The following is an 18367-nucleotide window of genomic DNA, read 5'->3' as shown; positions in this document are numbered from 1 at the left end:
AGATTATTTTACTTATAATTCAGTGTATCACAATTCCAGTGGGTTAGAAGTTTACATATATTAAGTTGACTGTGTCTTTACACAGCTTTGAAAATGATGTCATGGCTCTAGAAGCTTCTGGTAGGCTAATTGACATCATTTGAGTCAATTGGAGGTGTACCTGTGGATGTATTTCAAGGCCTACCTTCAAACTCAGTGCCTCTTTGCTTGACATCATGGAAAAATCAAAAGAAATCAGCCAAGAATTATAGACCTCCACAAGTCTGGTTCATCCTTGGGAGCAATTTCCAAACGCCTGAAGGTACCACGTTCATCTGTACAAACAATAGTACGCACGTATAAACACCATGGGACCACGCAGCCGTCATGCCGCTCAGGAAGGAGACGTGTTCTGTCTCCTAGAGATGAACGTACTTTGGTGCGAAAAGTGCAAATCAATCCCAGAACAACAGCAAAGGACCTTGTGAAGATGCTGGAGGAAACAGGTACAAAACTATCTGTATCCACAGTAAAACGAGTCCTATATCGACATAACCTGAAAGGCCACTCAGCAAGGAAGAAGCCACTGCTCCAAAACTGCCATAAAAAAGCCAGACTGCGGTGTGCAACTGCACATGGGGACAAAGATCGTACTTTCTGGAGAAATGTCCTCTGGTATGATGAAACAATAATAGAACTGTTTGGCCATAATGACCATCGTTATGTTCGGAGGAAAAAGGGAGAGGCTTGCAAGCCGAAGAACACCATCCCAACCGTGAGGCACGGGGGCGGCAGCATCATGTAGTTGTGGTGCTTTGCTACAGGAGGGACTGGTGCACATCACAAAATAGATGGCACCATGAGGTTGGAAAATTATGTGGATATATTGAAGCAACATCTCAAGACATCAGTCAAGAAGTTAAAGCTTGATCGCAAATGGGTCTTCCAAACGGACAATGACCCCAAGCATACTTCCAAAGTTATGGCAAAATGGCCTAAGGACAACAAAGTCAAGGTATTGGAGTGGCCATCACAAAGCCCTGACCTCATCCTATAGAAAATGTGTGGGCAGAACTGAAAAAGCGTGTGCGACCAAGGAAGCCTACAAACCTGACTCAGTTACACCAGCTCTGCCAGGAGGAATGGGCCAAAATTCACCCAACTTATTGTGGGAAGCTTGTGGAAGGCTACTTTGAAATGTTTGACCCAAGTTAAACAATTTAAAGGCAATGCTACCAAATAGTAATTGAGTGTATGTAAACTTCTGACCCACTGGGAATGTGATGAAAGAAATAAAAGCTGAAATAAATCATTCTCTCTACAATTATTCTGACATTTCACATTCTTAAAATAAAGTGGTGATTCTAACTGACCTAAGAAAGGGATTTTTTACTAGGATTAAATGTCAGGAATTGTGAAAAACTGAGTTTAAATGTATTTGGCTAAGGTGTATGTAAACTTCCGACTTCAACTGTACATGGTACAGCCTGATACACACAGAGGTTCATAGAATGATAGTGTGGCTCTGGGTCTGTCCTGACGTCCAAAGGGTTTATAGTGTTACTAATAGGCCAAGGTCGGTTCAGAACAGGTGTTGAAACCAAAATTATTTCCCAATCGTTTGGTTCTGAACAGAACCATTATTTTTTTCCGTTCCACTGTTCCAACCAGCAAAATAAAGTTCTTAACCGGTTCGAACCCCCAAAAAGTACCGGTTTATACCGGTTCCTATCTGTTCCTTTTTAAACCCCCTTTTTTTACATTAAATTACTTCACCAATCATGCAGTGCGGATAGAGCAACTTGCTATGAAGCGGGCAAGCGATGTCTCAGTGAGTTGTTTACATGCGTAATGGAAAGACAAATGTAGAGCGCAAGATGCAAATTAAATGTATTGGGTGGGGAGAGAATGAGAGAGGGTGGAGGAGGCTTGGCTTGAAATGCTGGGCATGTTGTGATGACATGCATTATCTGAAATTAGCCCCACAGAATTATACCTACGGAGGAGCGGCTTCTATGGAGAAACTTTAAATGTCTTTGAACTAGCTAGTTAGCAAACATGTTTGTGTGTGAACCAGAATTAAAAACATCTTACCTTTTTGTAGTTAATAAATCCTATGGGAAATGTGATAACTATAGTATCCCTAACTAGCAATGAAATGAATCCATTGTTCTCAACAAAAAAAATCTGTATCCTTATCTTCTGAATCCTGCTTGTAACATCAGGAGGCTACTGCTATTCTTCGGCGGGGAGGGGCAGGTAGCCTACAGCACACTCACTGGCAAAGATTTTCAGCTGGCAGGCAGACAAGAGGATCCTGATTGACAGAGGGAGAGCTTTGCATAGGCACTTTGTTGTGTTTTTTGTGGGACTGAAAAAGAATGCCCGAAACCTAAAATCATTTTAGTTCCCGGTTCTGATTCTGTTCCTTGAAAAATGTTGTTATTTTCCAGTTTTCAGTTCTGTTCCCTGAACCGGTTTTAACGCCTGATTTAGACATTACCATATCACATTAGTGAGAGGGGGGTTTACTACTCAGTGGGCCAGAGAACAACACTAATAAGATGCTAGGCCAAGCAGCAGGCTGGGAGAGAAGAGGATGATATTGTGTGTGTATGGCTGGGAAGTGGGCAGGGCTGTTCTTTCACTACAGTCAGCATTTTCTTGTGTTTTCATAACCAGTTGTGAGGTTATTGAAGATCACAACACCCTTAGTTGTCTCAATTCATCATCAAATCAAATTTTATTGGTCACATACACATTGTTAGCAGATGTTAATGCGAGTTTAGCAAAATGCTTGTGCTTCTAGTTCCGACATCGCAGTAATATCTAACAAGTAATCTAACAAATTCACAACAACTACATTATACACACATACATAAGGGATGAATAAGAATGTGTTGTGACGACCCTCCCACTCTGTCTGCCGAATTCTTTCTCTTTGCTCTTGTTTTCCTTAATAGGATGTCGGTGGGCGGAGCCGGGAGGGTCGTCAGTGAAATGGGACACACCTGGGCCCGGGTGTGTCCCAGGATGAATGCACCTCTTCCCCATTCATTGAGGAGACTCTCTCCATGCAGACAGACAGATTTTGGTTGTGGCATTTTTGTGGCTATTTGGTTTGTTTGCGTTGGCACCTTTCAACACCCCTCATTATCACATGTATAAATGTGACCACTCACTTACACTACTGACTAAACACACACCATTGTTAATTGTATTTACTTTACTCCAGTTAATAAATATATTTTGTTATTCTTTATCGCCACGTTGTCTGTCTCCCTTTTTGTTACGGGCTTCAAGCCGGTTCGTGACAATGTATATATGAATGAGCGATGGCCGTGTGGAATTGGCGAGATGCAGTAGATGGTATAGAGCAGTATATACATATGAGATGAGTAATGTAGGATATGTAAACATTATTAAAGTGCCGTTATTTAACCTGTTTGGGCTAGGGGGCAGTATTTACACCGCCGGATAAAAAACGTACCCAATTTAATCTGGTTACCACTCCTACCCAGTAACTAGAATATACATATACGTATTACATATGGATAGAAAACACCCTAAAGTTTCTAAAACTGTTTGAATGGTGTCTGTGAGTATAACAGAACTCATTTGGCAGGCAAAAAACTGAGAAGGTTTCATGCAGGAAGTGGCCTGTCTGACAAGGTGTCGTTCTTCTTGTCTCTGTTTATTGAAGAGTGAGGATCTTAGCTGTCCCGTGACACTTCCTACGGCTGCCATAGGGTCTCAGAAGGCGGTAAAAAGCTGAATCGTGGCTTTGCAGGCTCTGGCTGAAAAAAAGTAGCGCGTTTGGGTAGTGGCTGGTTACAGTACTGTGAGACTCAGGCTCGTGCCCGCGTCGACCGAAAGCTTTGTTTACTTTCCTCTGTTTAGCTAAATGGACATTCCCGGTCGGAATATTATCGCTTTTTTACGAGAAAAATGGCATAAAAATGGATTTTAAACAGCGGTTGACATGCTTCGAAGTACGGTAATGGAATATTTAGATTTTTTTTGTCACGAATTGCGCCATGCGCGCGACCCTGATTTACCATTTCAGATAGTGTCTGGGACGCACGAACAAAACGCCGCTATTCGGATATAACGATGGATTATTTTGGACCAAACCAACATTTGTTATAGAAGTAGCAGTCCTGGGAGTGCATTCTGACGAAGACAACAAAAGGTAATCAAAGTTTTACAATAGTAAACCTGATATTGGTGAGTGCTAAACTTGCCGGGTGTCTAAATAGCTAGCCCGTGATGCCTGGGCTATGTACTTACAATATTGCAAAATGTGCTTTCACCAAAAAGCTATTTTAAAATCGGACATATCGAGTGCATAGAGGAGTTCTGTATCTATAATTCTTAAAATAATTGTTATGCTTTTTGTGAACGTTTATCGTGAGTAATTTAGTAAATTGTTAGTGAATTCGCCGGAAGTTTGCGGGGGGTATGCTAGTTCTGAACGTCACATGCTAATGTAAAAAGCTGGTTTTTGATATAAATATGAACTTGATTGAACAAAACATGCATGTATTGTATAACATAATGTCCTAGGGTTGTCATCTGATGAAGATCCTCAAAGGTTAGTGCTGCATTTAGCTGTCTTCTGGGTTTTTGTGACATTATATGCTAGCTTGAAAAATGGGTGTCTGATTATTTCTGGCTTGGTACTCTGCTGACATAATCTAATGTTTTGCTTTCGTTGTAAAGCCTTTTTGAAATCGGACAGTGTGGTTAGATTAACGAGAGTCTTGTCTTTAAATAGCTGTAAAATAGTCATATGTTTGAGAAATTGAAGTAATAGCATTTCAAAGGTTTTGAAAATCGCACCACAGGATTCAACTGGCTGTTACGTAGGTGGGACGAATTCTTCCCGCCTAGCCCAGAGAGGTTAAGGTGACTAGTGATATCTTTAAGTCCATTTATTAAAGTAGCCAGAGATTTGAGTCTGTATGTCGGCAGCAGCCTCTCTATGTTAGTGATGGCTGTTTAACAGTCTGATGTCCATGAGAGAAGCTGTTTTCAGTCTCTCAGTCCCAGCTTTGATGGACCTGTACTGACCTCGCCTTCTGGATGATAGCGGGGTGAACAGGCAGTGGCTCGGGTGGTTGTTGTCATTGATGATCTTTTTGTCCTTCCTGTGACATCGGGTGCTGTAGATGTCACAGAGGGCAGGAGAGGCTTGCGGTTGAGGGCGGTGCAGTTGCCGTAACAGGCTGTGATACAGCCCGACAGGATGCTCTCGATTGTGCATCTGTAAAAGTTTGTGTGTTTTAGGTGACAAGCCAAATTTCTTCAGCCTCCTGATGTTGAAGAGGCGCTGTTGCGCCTTCTTCACCACGCTGTCTGTGTGGGTGGACCATTTCAGTTTGTCAATGATGTGTACGCTGAGGAACTTAAAACGTTCCACTTTCTCCACTACTGTCCCGTCGATGTGGATAGGGGGCTGCTCCCTCTGCTGTTTCCTGAAGTCGACGATCATCTCCTTTGTTTTGTTGACGTTGAGTGAGAGGTTATTTTCCTGACACCACATTCCGAGGGCCCTCACCTCCTCCCTGTAGACCGTCTCATTGTTGTTGGTAATCAAGCCTACCATTGTAGTGTCGTCTGCAAACTTGATTCAGTTGGAAGCATGCATGGCCACGCAGTCATGGGTGAACAGGGAGTACAGGAGAGGGCTGAGAACGCACCCTTGTGGGGTCCCCGTGTTGAGGATCAGCGCCGTGGAGATGTTTCCTACCTTCACCACCTGGGGGCATCCCATCAGAAAGTCCAGGACCCAGTTGCACAGGGCGGGGTTGAGACCCAGGGTCTCGAGCTTAATGACGAGTTTGGAGGGTACTATGGTATTAAATGCTGCGCTGTAGTCAATGAACAGCATTCTCACATACGTATTCCTCTTGTCCAGATGGGATAGGGCAGTGTGATGGCGATTGCATCGTCAGTGGATGTATTGGGGCGGTAAGCAAATTGGAGTGGGTCTTGGGTATCAGGTAGGGTGGAGATGATATGCTCCTTAACTAGTCTCTCAAAGAACTTCATGATGACAGAAGTGAGTGCAACGGGGCAATAGTTATTTAGTTCAGTTACGTTAACTTTCTTGGGAACAGGAACAATGGTGGCCATCTTAAAGCATGTGGGGACAACAGACTGGGATAGGGATTGATTGAATATGTCCATAAACACACCAGCCAGCTGGTCTGCGCATGCTCTGAGGATGCAGCTCGGGATGCCGTCTGGGCCGGCAGCCTTGCGAGGGTTAACAAGTTTAAATGTTTTACTCACGTTGGCCACGGAGAAGGAGAGCCCACAGGCTTTGGTAGCGCGCCGTGTCAGTGGCACTGTATTGTCATCAAAGCAAGCAAAGAAGTTGTTTAATTTGTCTGGGAGCAAGACGTCGATGTCATGTCAAAGATTTTATCAAACAACTGTGATGTTGTCTCGCTTTAGTGAGAGGCAGCTACAAAACAACACAGTGGGGACAGGAGGGACATCTCTTCACTGACTGACGTGAGAGCGAGTCAGGCAAAACAGGAGGAGAGAGGAGAAAGGACACAAGGTCCTACAGTAATTGATGCAGTCGAGTAAACAGTCTTAGCTAAGTGCACTCTTTCTGATATCGGCTGGTTCAGTGAGGGGGAAATAAAAGGCACACGGAGCTCCTCCAAATTCACAAGGGCCAAACACTGACATCAAACCCAGTTAATCTCTTACGTACAGACATGATAGTACAGACGTACAGACATGATAGAGCCATACTCTAAGGACAAATTGCAGAGCCCTGGGCCCAGTTCATAAGATATTTCATAAGTGTAATTCCTCAACAATGTCTTAAGATTGAATGATTTTCTTACGAACTCCAGAAATATCTTCTTACGTTTCTTCTTAAGATTAAGATGTGTTTGTTGCTAGGCAACCAATTTAGCTAACTATCTAGCTAGCAATGGCAATCATGTTAGCAAATTTCCAACTGAGATTGCTGTTCTAAAACATGTTCTTGGGTTTAAAATAAATACTGAAACTTTCCAATGAAGTTTGTGAGTGAATTAAACATGTTCAATTGTTTTCATGAGCTTTTTCTTTCATGAGCTTTTTCTCTAAACCCTGAGGGTTTAACCATCTTGGAATTTAAGAACATTTCTAAGAACTTTATTTTGAAGATTCTAATTTTTCTTAACTTTAAGGAGAAACATAAGAAAGAGATGATTTCCAAGAACCTTTTTGAGGAATAGCAATTTGCTTAACTTTCTTCTTAAGCCTATAGTTAAGGAAAACATGGCAGTTAAGAAGACATTTATTCTTAAGAAAGCCTTGTGAATCCGGCCCCTGATCAAAAGTTGTGTACTATAAAGGGAATAGGGTGCCATTTGAAAAAATTTTCCTCTTTTGACCCCAGGGTGTTACTGTGAAAAATCTGTTGACTGTATTGACCCTTCAACATCAAGCAGAAAGCTCTCTATTCAAGTTCCTTTAATAAGCAGCATTATCAGAGGGTCTTTGAAGGCTTTTATAATGACCCTCTCACTTCTCCTTCATATCAAAGCAGCTATACGGAAACTACACACACGTACACGCACATAAACACTTTTATATCCAGATGGCTGCTTTGTTGAGGCTTCCTTCCCCACTACAATTACCACAGTATGAAAGAAGTGCGTGTGTGTATGCGTGTTTGCAGCTGCACACGCATGTGTTCACGCACGTGTGCGTGTCCGTGCGTGAGTGCCTACGTATGCGTATGTGTGCGTGTTATCAGGGAGGAAAGAACTAAGTTACCAGTGGGGAGAAGCGAGGACGATAAACAGCCACACGGCCTATAATATCGTCAGTTTACACTGGTGCCGAGGACATATTCAGTTGGAGATAAAACACAAAGGCTCTAATCAAACCCCATTCCCATCTGGAGCACCTTGTTTTATAAGCACTGGATTCCACAGGTGCTTTGGTGCTGCAATGGGAGAGCCTGATAACCAAACCAAATCAAATTGTATTTGTCACACGCTTCGTAAACAACAGGTGTAGACTAACAATGAAATGCTTACTTACGGGCCCTTCCCAACAATACAGAGACAAAAATGTTAAACAATATAATAATAAAAACTGAAGCCCTATTCTCTCTATATATACATTTGCAAAAATGTCTAAACCTGTTTTTGCTTTGTCATTATGGGGTATTGTGTGTAGATTGATGGGGGGCAAAAAACAAGTTGATCCATTTTAGAGTAAGGCTGTAATGTAACAGTGTAATAAGTCAAGGGGTCTGAACACTTTCTGAATGCACTGTAACTGCCAAAATAAAGGAAACACTTGAGTAAATGGGGGATACAAAGTATATTAAAAGCAAGTTCTTCCACACAGGTGTGGTTCCTGAGTTAAGTAAGCAATTAACATCCCATCATGCTTAGGGTCATGTGTAAAAACGCCCAGTTGCCTATTATTTTGATTACCATGGCTAGAAGAGATCTGTGACTTTGAGGGGAGATTAATAAAAACAAAGAATAAATGCACAATGAATAACGATAACTTGACTACATACATGGGGTACCAGTACTGAGTGGATGTGCAGAGGTATGAGGTAATTGAGGTAGATGCAGTATGTACAGTTGAAGTCGGAAGTTTACATACATCTTAGCCAACTACATTTAAACTTTGTTTTTCCTGACATTTAATCCGGGTAAAAATTCTCTGTCTTAGGTCAGTTAGGATTGCTTTATTTTAAGAACGTGAAATGTCAGAATAATAGCAGAGAGAATGATTTATTTCAGCGTTTATTTCTTTCATCACATTCCCAGTGGGTTAGAAGTTTACATACACTCGACTAGTATTTGGTAGCACTGCCTTTAAATTGTTTAACTTGGGTCAAATATTTCAGGTAGCCTTCCACAAGCTTTCCACAATAAGTTGGGTGAATTTTGGCCCATTCCTCCTGGCAGAGCTGGTGTAACTGAGTCAGGTTTGTAGGCTTCCTTGCTCGCACACACTTTTTCAGTTCTGCCCACATATTTTCTATCGGATGAGGTCAGTGTATGTTTAGGGTCATTGTCCCTTTGGAAGACCCATTTACGACCAAGCTTTAACTTCTTGACTGATGTCTTGAGATGTTGCTTCAATATATCCACATAATTTTCCATCCTCATGATGCCATCTATTTTGTGAAGTGCACCAGTCCCTCCTGCAGCAAAGCACCCCTACAACATGATGCTGCCACCCCCGTGCTTCACGGTTGAGATGGAGTTCTTCAGCTTGCAAGCCTCTCCCCTTTTCCTCCAAACATAAAGATGGTCATTATGACCAAACAGTTCTACTTTTGTTTCATCATACCAGAGGACATTTCTCCAAAAAGTACGATCTTTGTCCCCATGTGCAGTTGCAAACCATAGTCTGGCTTTATTATGGAGGTTTTGGAGCAGTGGCTTCTTCCTTGCTGAGCGGCCTTTCAGGTTATGTCGATATAGGACTCGTTTTACTGTGGTTATAGATACTTTTGTACCTGTTTCCTCCAGCATCTTCACAAGGTCCTTTGCAGTTGTTCTGGGATTGATTTGCGCTTTTCGCACTAAAGTACGTTCATCTCTAGGAGACAGAACACGTCTCCTTCCTGAGCGGTATGACGGCTGCATGTTTATACTTGCGTACTATTGTTTGTACAGATGAACGTGCGTTTGGAAATTGCTCCCAAGGATGAACTAGACTTGTGGAGGTCTACAATTTCTTTCTGAGGTCTTGGCTGATTTCTTTTGATTTTCCCATGATGTCAAGCATAGAGGCACTGACTTTGAAGGTAGGCCTTGAAATACATCCACAGGTACACCTCCAATTGACTCAAATTGTGTCAATTAGCCTATCAGAAGCTTCTAAAGCCATGACATCATTTTCTGGAATTTTCCAAGCTGTTTAAAGGCACAGTCAACTTAGTGTATGTAAACTTCTGACCCACTGGAATTGTGGTACAGTGAATTATAAGTGAAATAATCTGACTGTAAACAATTGTTGGAAAAATGACTTGTGTCATGCACAAAGTAGATGTCCTAACCGACTTGTAAAACTATAGTTTGTTAACAAGAAATTTGTGGAGTGGTTGAAAAACTAGTTTTAATGACTCCAACCTAAGTGTATGTAAACTTCTGACTTCAACTGTACATAGGTAGGGGTAAAGTGACTAGAATTGATAGATAATAAACAGTAGCAGACGCATATGTGATGAGTAAAAGCAGGTCGATGCAGATAGCACAACTGGAGGAGAAAGAAGAGAGGGGGAGGAGGGGTAGGGAGGGAGGGAGGGAGGGGGGAGATAGATAGGTATGGACAGAGGAAGATGGGGATTTATTAGGATCCCCATTAACCTGACTCCAATGGCAACAGCAAGTCTTACTGGGGTCTGACATATAACAGACAAAAGACTACAATTTACATACATTTAAAAACATGAAAATGTAGTGTGTGTGTGTGTGTGTGTGTGTGTGTGTGTGTGTGTGTGTGTGTGTGTGTGTGTGTGTGTGTATATCTATCAGTTAGACATACATGTCAGTACATTCACACAAGTAGGTCACATGGTGGAGAGGCATTGTGAGCGAGAGCAGCAAACTGCTAATACATAGATGTGGTAGGAATATATCTCCCTGTGCCAAACTCTGACTCAAATGGCCTAGCAGTACAAGCTGCCCTCGTGCCATCAGTACTGGCATCATTCAGTCTGGGCAGGGAGGAACTTCCCAACACAGAGAGTGAATCATTGCACAGCACTGCCCCGGTACATACAGAAAGAGAAACAACACTAACAGGACCACAATAGAATAATAAGCCTTCAGAATATGCATTCAAATGATCAACTCAACGGATGAATCAACTGCAATAGACCAACAGCACACAGCACTCAGGTCTCCCTTGTAAAAGAGGTCTTCTGACCTCAATGGGACTTCCTGAATAAATAAAGGTGAAATAAAATAGACCTGTTTATTCTTCTTGGAGTAGGTTTTCTTCAGCAGCCTGTCATTCATTCTCTCCTGCTCTCTCTGGGCATGGTTGATGAAGCCGTTCTCCAGGGGGTCTAGGGACAGGGGCATGACATTCTCCTCCTCCTCATTCTCCTCCTTCTGTCTCTTTACCACCGTCTCCTGCTGCTGTTTCTCCTCTCTCCACCTCTCCTTCTTCTTCTCCTCTCTCCACCTCTCCTTCTCCTTCTTCTTATCCTCCTGAGACTTCAGGGCCCCAGTCTTCTTCTAGAAGAGGAGAAAAAAGCGAGAGAGGAGAAAATAAATAGATAGGAGAAAAGAGAGAGAGAAAAAGAGAAGAAAAGAGAGGAGAAAAGCAGGATATTAGTGTCAGGATGAATATGATATGGGGGTTGATGTTGGGGAACAGCCAAGTGCACAGTAGCCATGTTGGATTATTCAAAGCAGAAAGACTATGTACAAAAACACAGTCAGTCGTAGACTGTCAAGACATGTTTAATCCAGTCAACAGAAGCACAATAACTTACAGAACTCCCTAATCATATTAAGGGTTTGTCTTTAATAAGCTTATGGTGATAGGAAAATGTTCTTGACTATACAGTAAATACAACAGTAACATAGTAGAGTCTGGTGCATATTGTACAATCTGGTAAAAATGTCCCCTTGTTTAGCTTAATCACAGTCTGATAGCTACTGTCAGAGCCATACATTTAGATCAAAATATAAAATATATGGCTCTGGCTACTGTTACATCATGACCAGGCTACTTCCTCATTCTGGTTGTCTGCTTGACTAAACTCTGGCTAATGTATAACCATATTACTTATTGAACCTTTACTTAATCAGGAAAGAGCTTTGAGGTTAGCAACCTCTTCTGCGGGGGCGGCCTGCAAATAACCAGGGGATAACGTTGCAGCCAGAAAACTGATAACTATGGCTACAGTTACATCATGGCATAGCTATTGGTAAACAAACAAAGTCTTCGAAGCGATGATGAAGGCTGATATGTAAAGTGAATAATTCACAGAAGAGGGTAGGGGAAAGACTGTTTGACTGGCGTTGGAGACATACCACTGCTTGAAGCCACACACAGGGCCCTGCACAGGGCTGTTAGTTCACAGAGCAACATCTGTTCTCCGCTGCATGGCTCTACTGGCTACATTACAGACACCCCTACCGTGATGAGTAGTGAAGTGAGTGAAAAAGAGAGAGACAGAGAGAGGTAGGAGAGAGAGAAGGAAAGTGGGGGAGAGAGAGATAGAGGGAGACAGAGAGAGAGGGAGAGAGAGAAGGAAAGTGGGGGAGAGAGAGAGAGAGAGAGAGAGAAGGAAAGTGGGGGAGAGAGAGGGAGACAGAGAGAGAGGGAGAGAGAGAGAGAAGGAAAGTGGGGGAGAGAGAGATAGAGGAAGACAGAGAGAGAGGGAGAGAGCGAGAGAGAGAAGGAAAGTGGGGAGAGAGATAGAGGGAGACAGAGAGAGAGGGAGAGAGAGAGAGAGAAGGAAAGTGGGGGAGAGAGATAGAGGGAGACAGAGAGAGAGGGAGAGACAGAGAGAGAGCGAGAGAGAAGGAAAGTGGGGAGAGAGATAGAGGGAGACAGAGAGAGAGGGAGGAGAGAGAGAGAGAAGCAAGGTGGGGGAGAGAGATAGAGGGAGACAGAGAGAGGGAGAGAGCGAGAGAGAGAAGGAAAGTGTGGGAGAGAGAGATAGAGGGAGACCGAGAGAGGGGAGAGAGAGAGAGAGAGAGAGAGAGAGAGAGAGAGAGAAGTAAAGTGGGGGAGAGAGAGATAGAGGGAGACAGAGAGAGAGAGGGAGTGAGAGAGAGCGCAACTCCATCTGAATAGTAAAATAATTGGCTCTGAGGGCGCAGCAGATGGCTATCACATTAGCGCTAACACAACAACACTGATACATTTACAAAGGTGCATAAGCAAAGCCTTCCGTATATACTGATATCCAGGCCCTGAAAAGTGCTCTTCACCTCCTCTAAGGCAGCACATTAATGTCTCATGAGGCCAGAGAGACAGCCAAACCGGGCTACTTGTCATGACATTCATTACCCTGACAGCCACATTTGAAATGCTTGCCGTGACAAAGCGAGACAAACTGACAACAAAGGACATGAAAATTGCTACCAGGGCCTGCTTAAGAAAAAAAAGAAGTTCATAAGATAGTTAATCTTATGAACTTCTTATTTTTTTACTTAATAAGCTTTGTTTTACTTAATAAGTGTTTTGTGAATCTGGGCCCTGGTGTGCAATTCCTCAACAATATCTTAAGATTGAATGATTTTCTTACGAACTTGTCAAATATCTTCTTACAAATCTTCCAGGCAACTGTTTTAGCTAGCTCTCTAGCTAGCAATGGCAATCATGTTAGCATATTTCTTACTGAGATTACTGTGCTAAAACATTTTCTTGGGTTTAAAATAATCAATACTGATGTCACGTCCTGACCAGTAAAAGGGGTTATTTGTCATTGTAGTTTGGTCAGGGCGTGGCAGGGGTGTTTGTTTTGTGTGTTTCGGGGTTTAGGTTCTATGTTCTCTATTTCTATATCTAGTTTTCGATTTCTATGTTTTTGGCAATGACCTCCAATTAGAGGCAGGTGGTTGTCATTGTCTAATTGGAGGCCATATTTAGTTGTGTTTGTTTCACTTGTGTTTTGTGAGTGGTTACATTTTACATTTTAGTCATTTAGCAGACGCTCTTATCCAGAGCCACTTACAGTAGTGAATGCATACATTTCATACATTTTTTCCCCGTACTGGTCCCTCATGGGAATCGAACCCACAACCCTGGCGTTGCAAACACCATGCTCTACCAACTGAGCCACACGGGATATATCCTGGGAGCCTTATGGAACTGTTTTTCATCATTTGTTTATTTTGTTTAAGTGTTTTCTTTAAATAAATTAAGAAGATGAGCACTTTACCCGCTGCGCCTTGGTCCAATCCTTACGATGCCCATGACAACTGAAACTTTCAGATGATGTTTGTGAGTGAATTAAACATGTTCAATTGCTTTCATGAGCTTTTTCTCTCACTGCCCTGAGATTAAGACAAGAGTTTAGTTATCTTAGAATTATTTTCAAGAATCTAATTTATTCTTAACTTTTTGCTTAAGGAGAAACATAAGAAATTAAATTTACAATAATATTTTTGAGGAATAGCAACTTTCCTTAACTTTCTTCTTGAGTGTATAGTTAAGGAAAAAATGGCAGTTAAGAACATTTCTTCTTAAGAAGGTTTTTGAATCTAGACCCAGGGGCCAGATTCATAAAACATTACTTATGAAAAAAACATAAGAAGTTTCTTAAGGGAAAAAATAAGAAGTTCAGAAGATAGTTCCTAAGTGCAATTCTTCAAAATGTTCTTAGGAATTCATAGTTTTCCTAAGAACTTCGTAAATATCTTCTTATGTGGAATTGACATTAGTGATGTGCTTGAAACCAATAAATAAGCCTATGTGACAGGGATGATACGATTTGTCCCACTATAATAAAGTGTTGATATTTCCATTTGATTACATTTATTTATCTGCTTTATTTCTCAAGATGTTTTTAATTGTTGGCTTGTGAACCCTTTATGCACAAAAACAAACTTTATTTTTTCACATATTATAGCCATCAGACTAGCTATATCAAAAACAAAAATGGATAACCAAGGAAAGTGCAATAAACACTACAGCAAACAAGAGCTTGAAGATGGTGGAGGAAATAGCAGCCAGGAAAAGGTTGCTGTTGGGGAGACTCTAAACTGCGGGGTCACTGCAGAGACCAAAAAGAGTGGATGGGCGAGAGTGGCCAAGTCTGCCTCTGCCATCGGGGGTATGGCAAGGGACAGTGGTTTGACATCAAGTCAAAGTGGTTTGACTTGATGTGGTTTGACATCAAGTCGGATGCTAAGAAGAAGGGACCTGAGAGACCATTCATGTGGACCAGCTGGACGAGAAGGTGTTGTCCATGATAGGAGAGATGGTGGTAGAGGGACTGTGCGACCAGTAAGTTTAGTAGCTACATTAACTAGCTAACATGTAACGACATTATAGCCAACACAGCAAACAATGCTAATGTTAGCTAAGTTAGCCAAGTTCTTCTTTGCAAATTTACGAGCTAATGCGAGCTATTTAACACTTCTAGAATATTGTAATATATTGATAATTAGTAGCTAGCTAGATAATGCGTGTTTAATTCGTTTTCTTGCTATATTTAAATGTCCGGTAGCCAAATGGCAGTGGCGCAAGAACATGTTAATGGTTACAAAAGTATCCATTTGTCACAAGACCAGGGTTTAGCTGTCCTGAAGTTAAGTACATTTCCAAGGAGAAACATTCTTTCCCAAGAATCCTATTTCTTCTTAACTTTTTTCTTAGGAAGAAACATAGGGGAAAAAAGTAAGAACATTTCCAATAACTTTATTGAGGAATAGCAACTTTGCTTAACTTTCTTTTTAAGTCTATAGTTAAGGAAAAAATGGCAGTTAAGAAAGTTTTGTGAATCCGGCCCCAGGTATTTTCCCTCTTTAAGTGATCTGAACCTTCACACGCCACCCATCAATATTCATCATCTGAAAGAGGAGATTGGCAGTTCAAAGTCATTCAATTTGCATGCGAGACCCCACCTCCTGGGTTATTATTAATATAGGCATGTCTAGTAAACACACTTGGTGGTTGAGCTATGGGATCAATTAGAATTACACTCACAGAACTGTGGAATCTCATTGATATTCTGTCTTGTGGTCCTGATTTGTGTGTGTGTGTGCGTCCGTGCATGCATGAGTATGTTTCATGGCAGGAGGAACACACAACCCATTATCATTCTAACGTTCACACTGTAACCTCCATGATTGCCTACTGTAAATATGAACTTCTGCTTGGAAGACTCAACCAGCTTCCAAACTGGGAAACATACACATGCAGGTGCACACGCACACACACACACAGGGAGAGGGAATGGATTGGAATGGGAAATGGCTCTGCTAGTCTGCACATACAGGCACAGTAACCGGAGAGACCGCTAGACTTTCCTGACCCTGGCGCGTTGCCGTGGCAACAGCATGTGGGGAGAGCGAGCTTTGTTGCCTTTCCAGATTGCACTAGGAGGGAGAGCAAGGGAGGAGAGGGGTAAGGGAGGGTGGGAAAGGCCTGTATAAAACCCACACAGTCGTCCCAGGCAGGCAGCTACAGTATGGTAAACGGCATGCGTCTGATCATGGACCAGGGACATGCTCTGGGTTGTGGAAGCACACTGCAGACAGGCCCCCATCGGGAGGGTAGTACAGCTAGTCAGCATCCTCTACCCCTGGTCTGGTTGTTTCCTGGGGTGCTTTTCCCAGGACATGCATAAACCACGAGGCACCGGACTGAGAGCAGGGAAGTTCTCAAATGGAGTCCTCAGCCTCTGTGAGACAGCGAATGAGAGAGATAGAGATAGAGTAGAAGAGCAAGAGAGAGAGTCGGAGATAGAAAGTCAGAGAGAAAGAGAAAGAGAGAGAGAGAATGAATAGGTAGCAAGAGAGCAAGAGAGGGGGCCGCCTGCCTGTGGTGTCTAATGCACATCATCACATTTCACTGGCACTTCTCTCTCCATCCGCAGTAATTATTTAGGAGACACAAAGAGCTCAGCTGGGGATCACTTCTTCTACATTAGAGGCAACAGAGGTTACAGGGGCATTTTTAAACAATGAGATACACTATGCCACCCATGGTGTGCTGACTTACAGAACCACACTACTTAGACAACAGTTATCCTGCAGTTGTTTCTAATGGCATCTGAATGGATTTCTAGAATGATGTAACCTGTTTCTGCTGTTTGTGTTTCAGTCATCTGTTGTTAAATATGTTCATTGTGTTTTAATTAATCCCTTGGGAGGGAGTCTGTGAGCTTGAATACATGATCAAAGCTCTGACGGTTTATTGAAGTAAATCCATAATTTCTCTCAATAGCAATGTCTATAAACAGACTACAAAAACATCACAGCACTGATCAAAATTGTGTGTGTACGTGTGTGTGTGTGTGTGTGTGTGTGTGTGTGTGTGTGTGTGTGTGTGTGTGTGTGTGTGTGTGTGTGTGTGTGTGTGTGTGTGTGTGTGTGTGTGTGTGTGTGTGTGTGTGTGTGTGTGTGTGTGTGTGTGTGTGTGTGTATGCATGTGTATGCATGTGTAGGCAGGGAGTCATTCTATCATAACCCACTGAGAGTAAACTATGGACTACTTCTGCATGGTCCCAATGGTTTTCCTGTCACAACTCAATGATAGCACCACCTCTCTGTGCCACATTCATACGGTTGGGTAACTTCAATCCACTACAGCTGAGCAGCTTCTCACTACACTGATGGAACTGGGGCCCCCAGACCCCCACAGGGGCCCCACCTGCAAAAGTACACCACACACACTCCTGCTACACACAAATGTAAACCAACATACACTAACTCCTGTCACACACCCACACACAGAAACAGACATGGGTTATTCTATAAATAATGGGGCCAATGTGTGACATTGGCATCAACAAAAATGTTTTTTATGCAGTTCCACATGCGTACTCAGAGGAATAAAAGTAAATATATGAAAATGTACCCATAACTCCACCTATATTACAACATAGGTCTAGGACTATACATCCTTTAAGCAGGATTTATACAGACATTGGCATGTCAAATTCAAGGACTTTCAGGGACTTTTTCAAGCACTTAATTGTAATTGTCAAAGGACCTTAATGTTATACAATTGCAAGATTTATATAATTGTACATATAGGGCCAACTATAGACCACCCACCCCCCCTAAAAAAAAGACATGCAAAAAGTGTCTTCACCAGCGTAACGTAGGTGACAGTAAAATATTCTTGACATTCCTCGCAAACACCTTTTCTCGAGCACTTGGACTGTTTTGCATCGCATGCGCTGTCACAACAGCTGTTCGTCACTTGACAATCATTCATAAAATTCCTTCCTGGATGAGATGATGATGTGTGAAAATATCACAGCGTAACAAAACAGCTGGACATTAAATGCGCATCCAACAAGTATTATGCATAATTATTGAAGAACCATGTTTTACAGTATCAATTTATGTTTTAAGTATCAAGGTAAGGTGACTCATTCAGTTGCAATCGCATAAATCATTTGGGATTTGTGTGCCCATGAAAACTGTTTTCCTCCCGTAACATGAGGAGATAAGAAACGTTACGTACTTAATCTGCATTTCTGAGATCTCTATACAAAAAACTGTCCGATACCTAGATCCAGGATTCTTACAGGGTTTAAGTTCAATCTAATTTAACTGATTAATGCTTACTATATAATACACTACATGACCAAAAGCATTTGGACACCTGCTTGTCAAACATCTCATTCCAAAATCATGGGCATTAATATGGAGTTGGTCCCCCCTTTGCTGCTATAACAGCCTCCACACTTCTGGGAAGG

At 42.2% G+C, this 18367-nt stretch overlaps 1 protein-coding gene across 10 annotated transcripts in view; it reads right to left on the bottom strand.

Moving 5' to 3' along the window:
- Positions 1 to 18367, bottom strand: part of LOC106580457 (autism susceptibility gene 2 protein) — a 433496-nt gene that overhangs the window by 318093 nt on the left and 97036 nt on the right. For all 10 annotated transcript variants that reach the window (XM_045703229.1, XM_045703231.1, XM_045703228.1 and 7 more), the window contains exon 2: positions 10941 to 11210. In XM_045703229.1, the coding sequence (XP_045559185.1) occupies positions 10941 to 11210 (270 nt within the window). The remainder of the gene's footprint in view (positions 1 to 10940; positions 11211 to 18367) is intronic.

This window comes from Salmo salar, chromosome ssa20 (assembly GCF_905237065.1).
Source record: "Salmo salar chromosome ssa20, Ssal_v3.1, whole genome shotgun sequence".
In the NCBI taxonomy this organism is placed as follows: Eukaryota; Metazoa; Chordata; class Actinopteri; order Salmoniformes; family Salmonidae; genus Salmo; species Salmo salar.
This window is presented reverse-complemented; position numbering and strand designations above follow the sequence as displayed.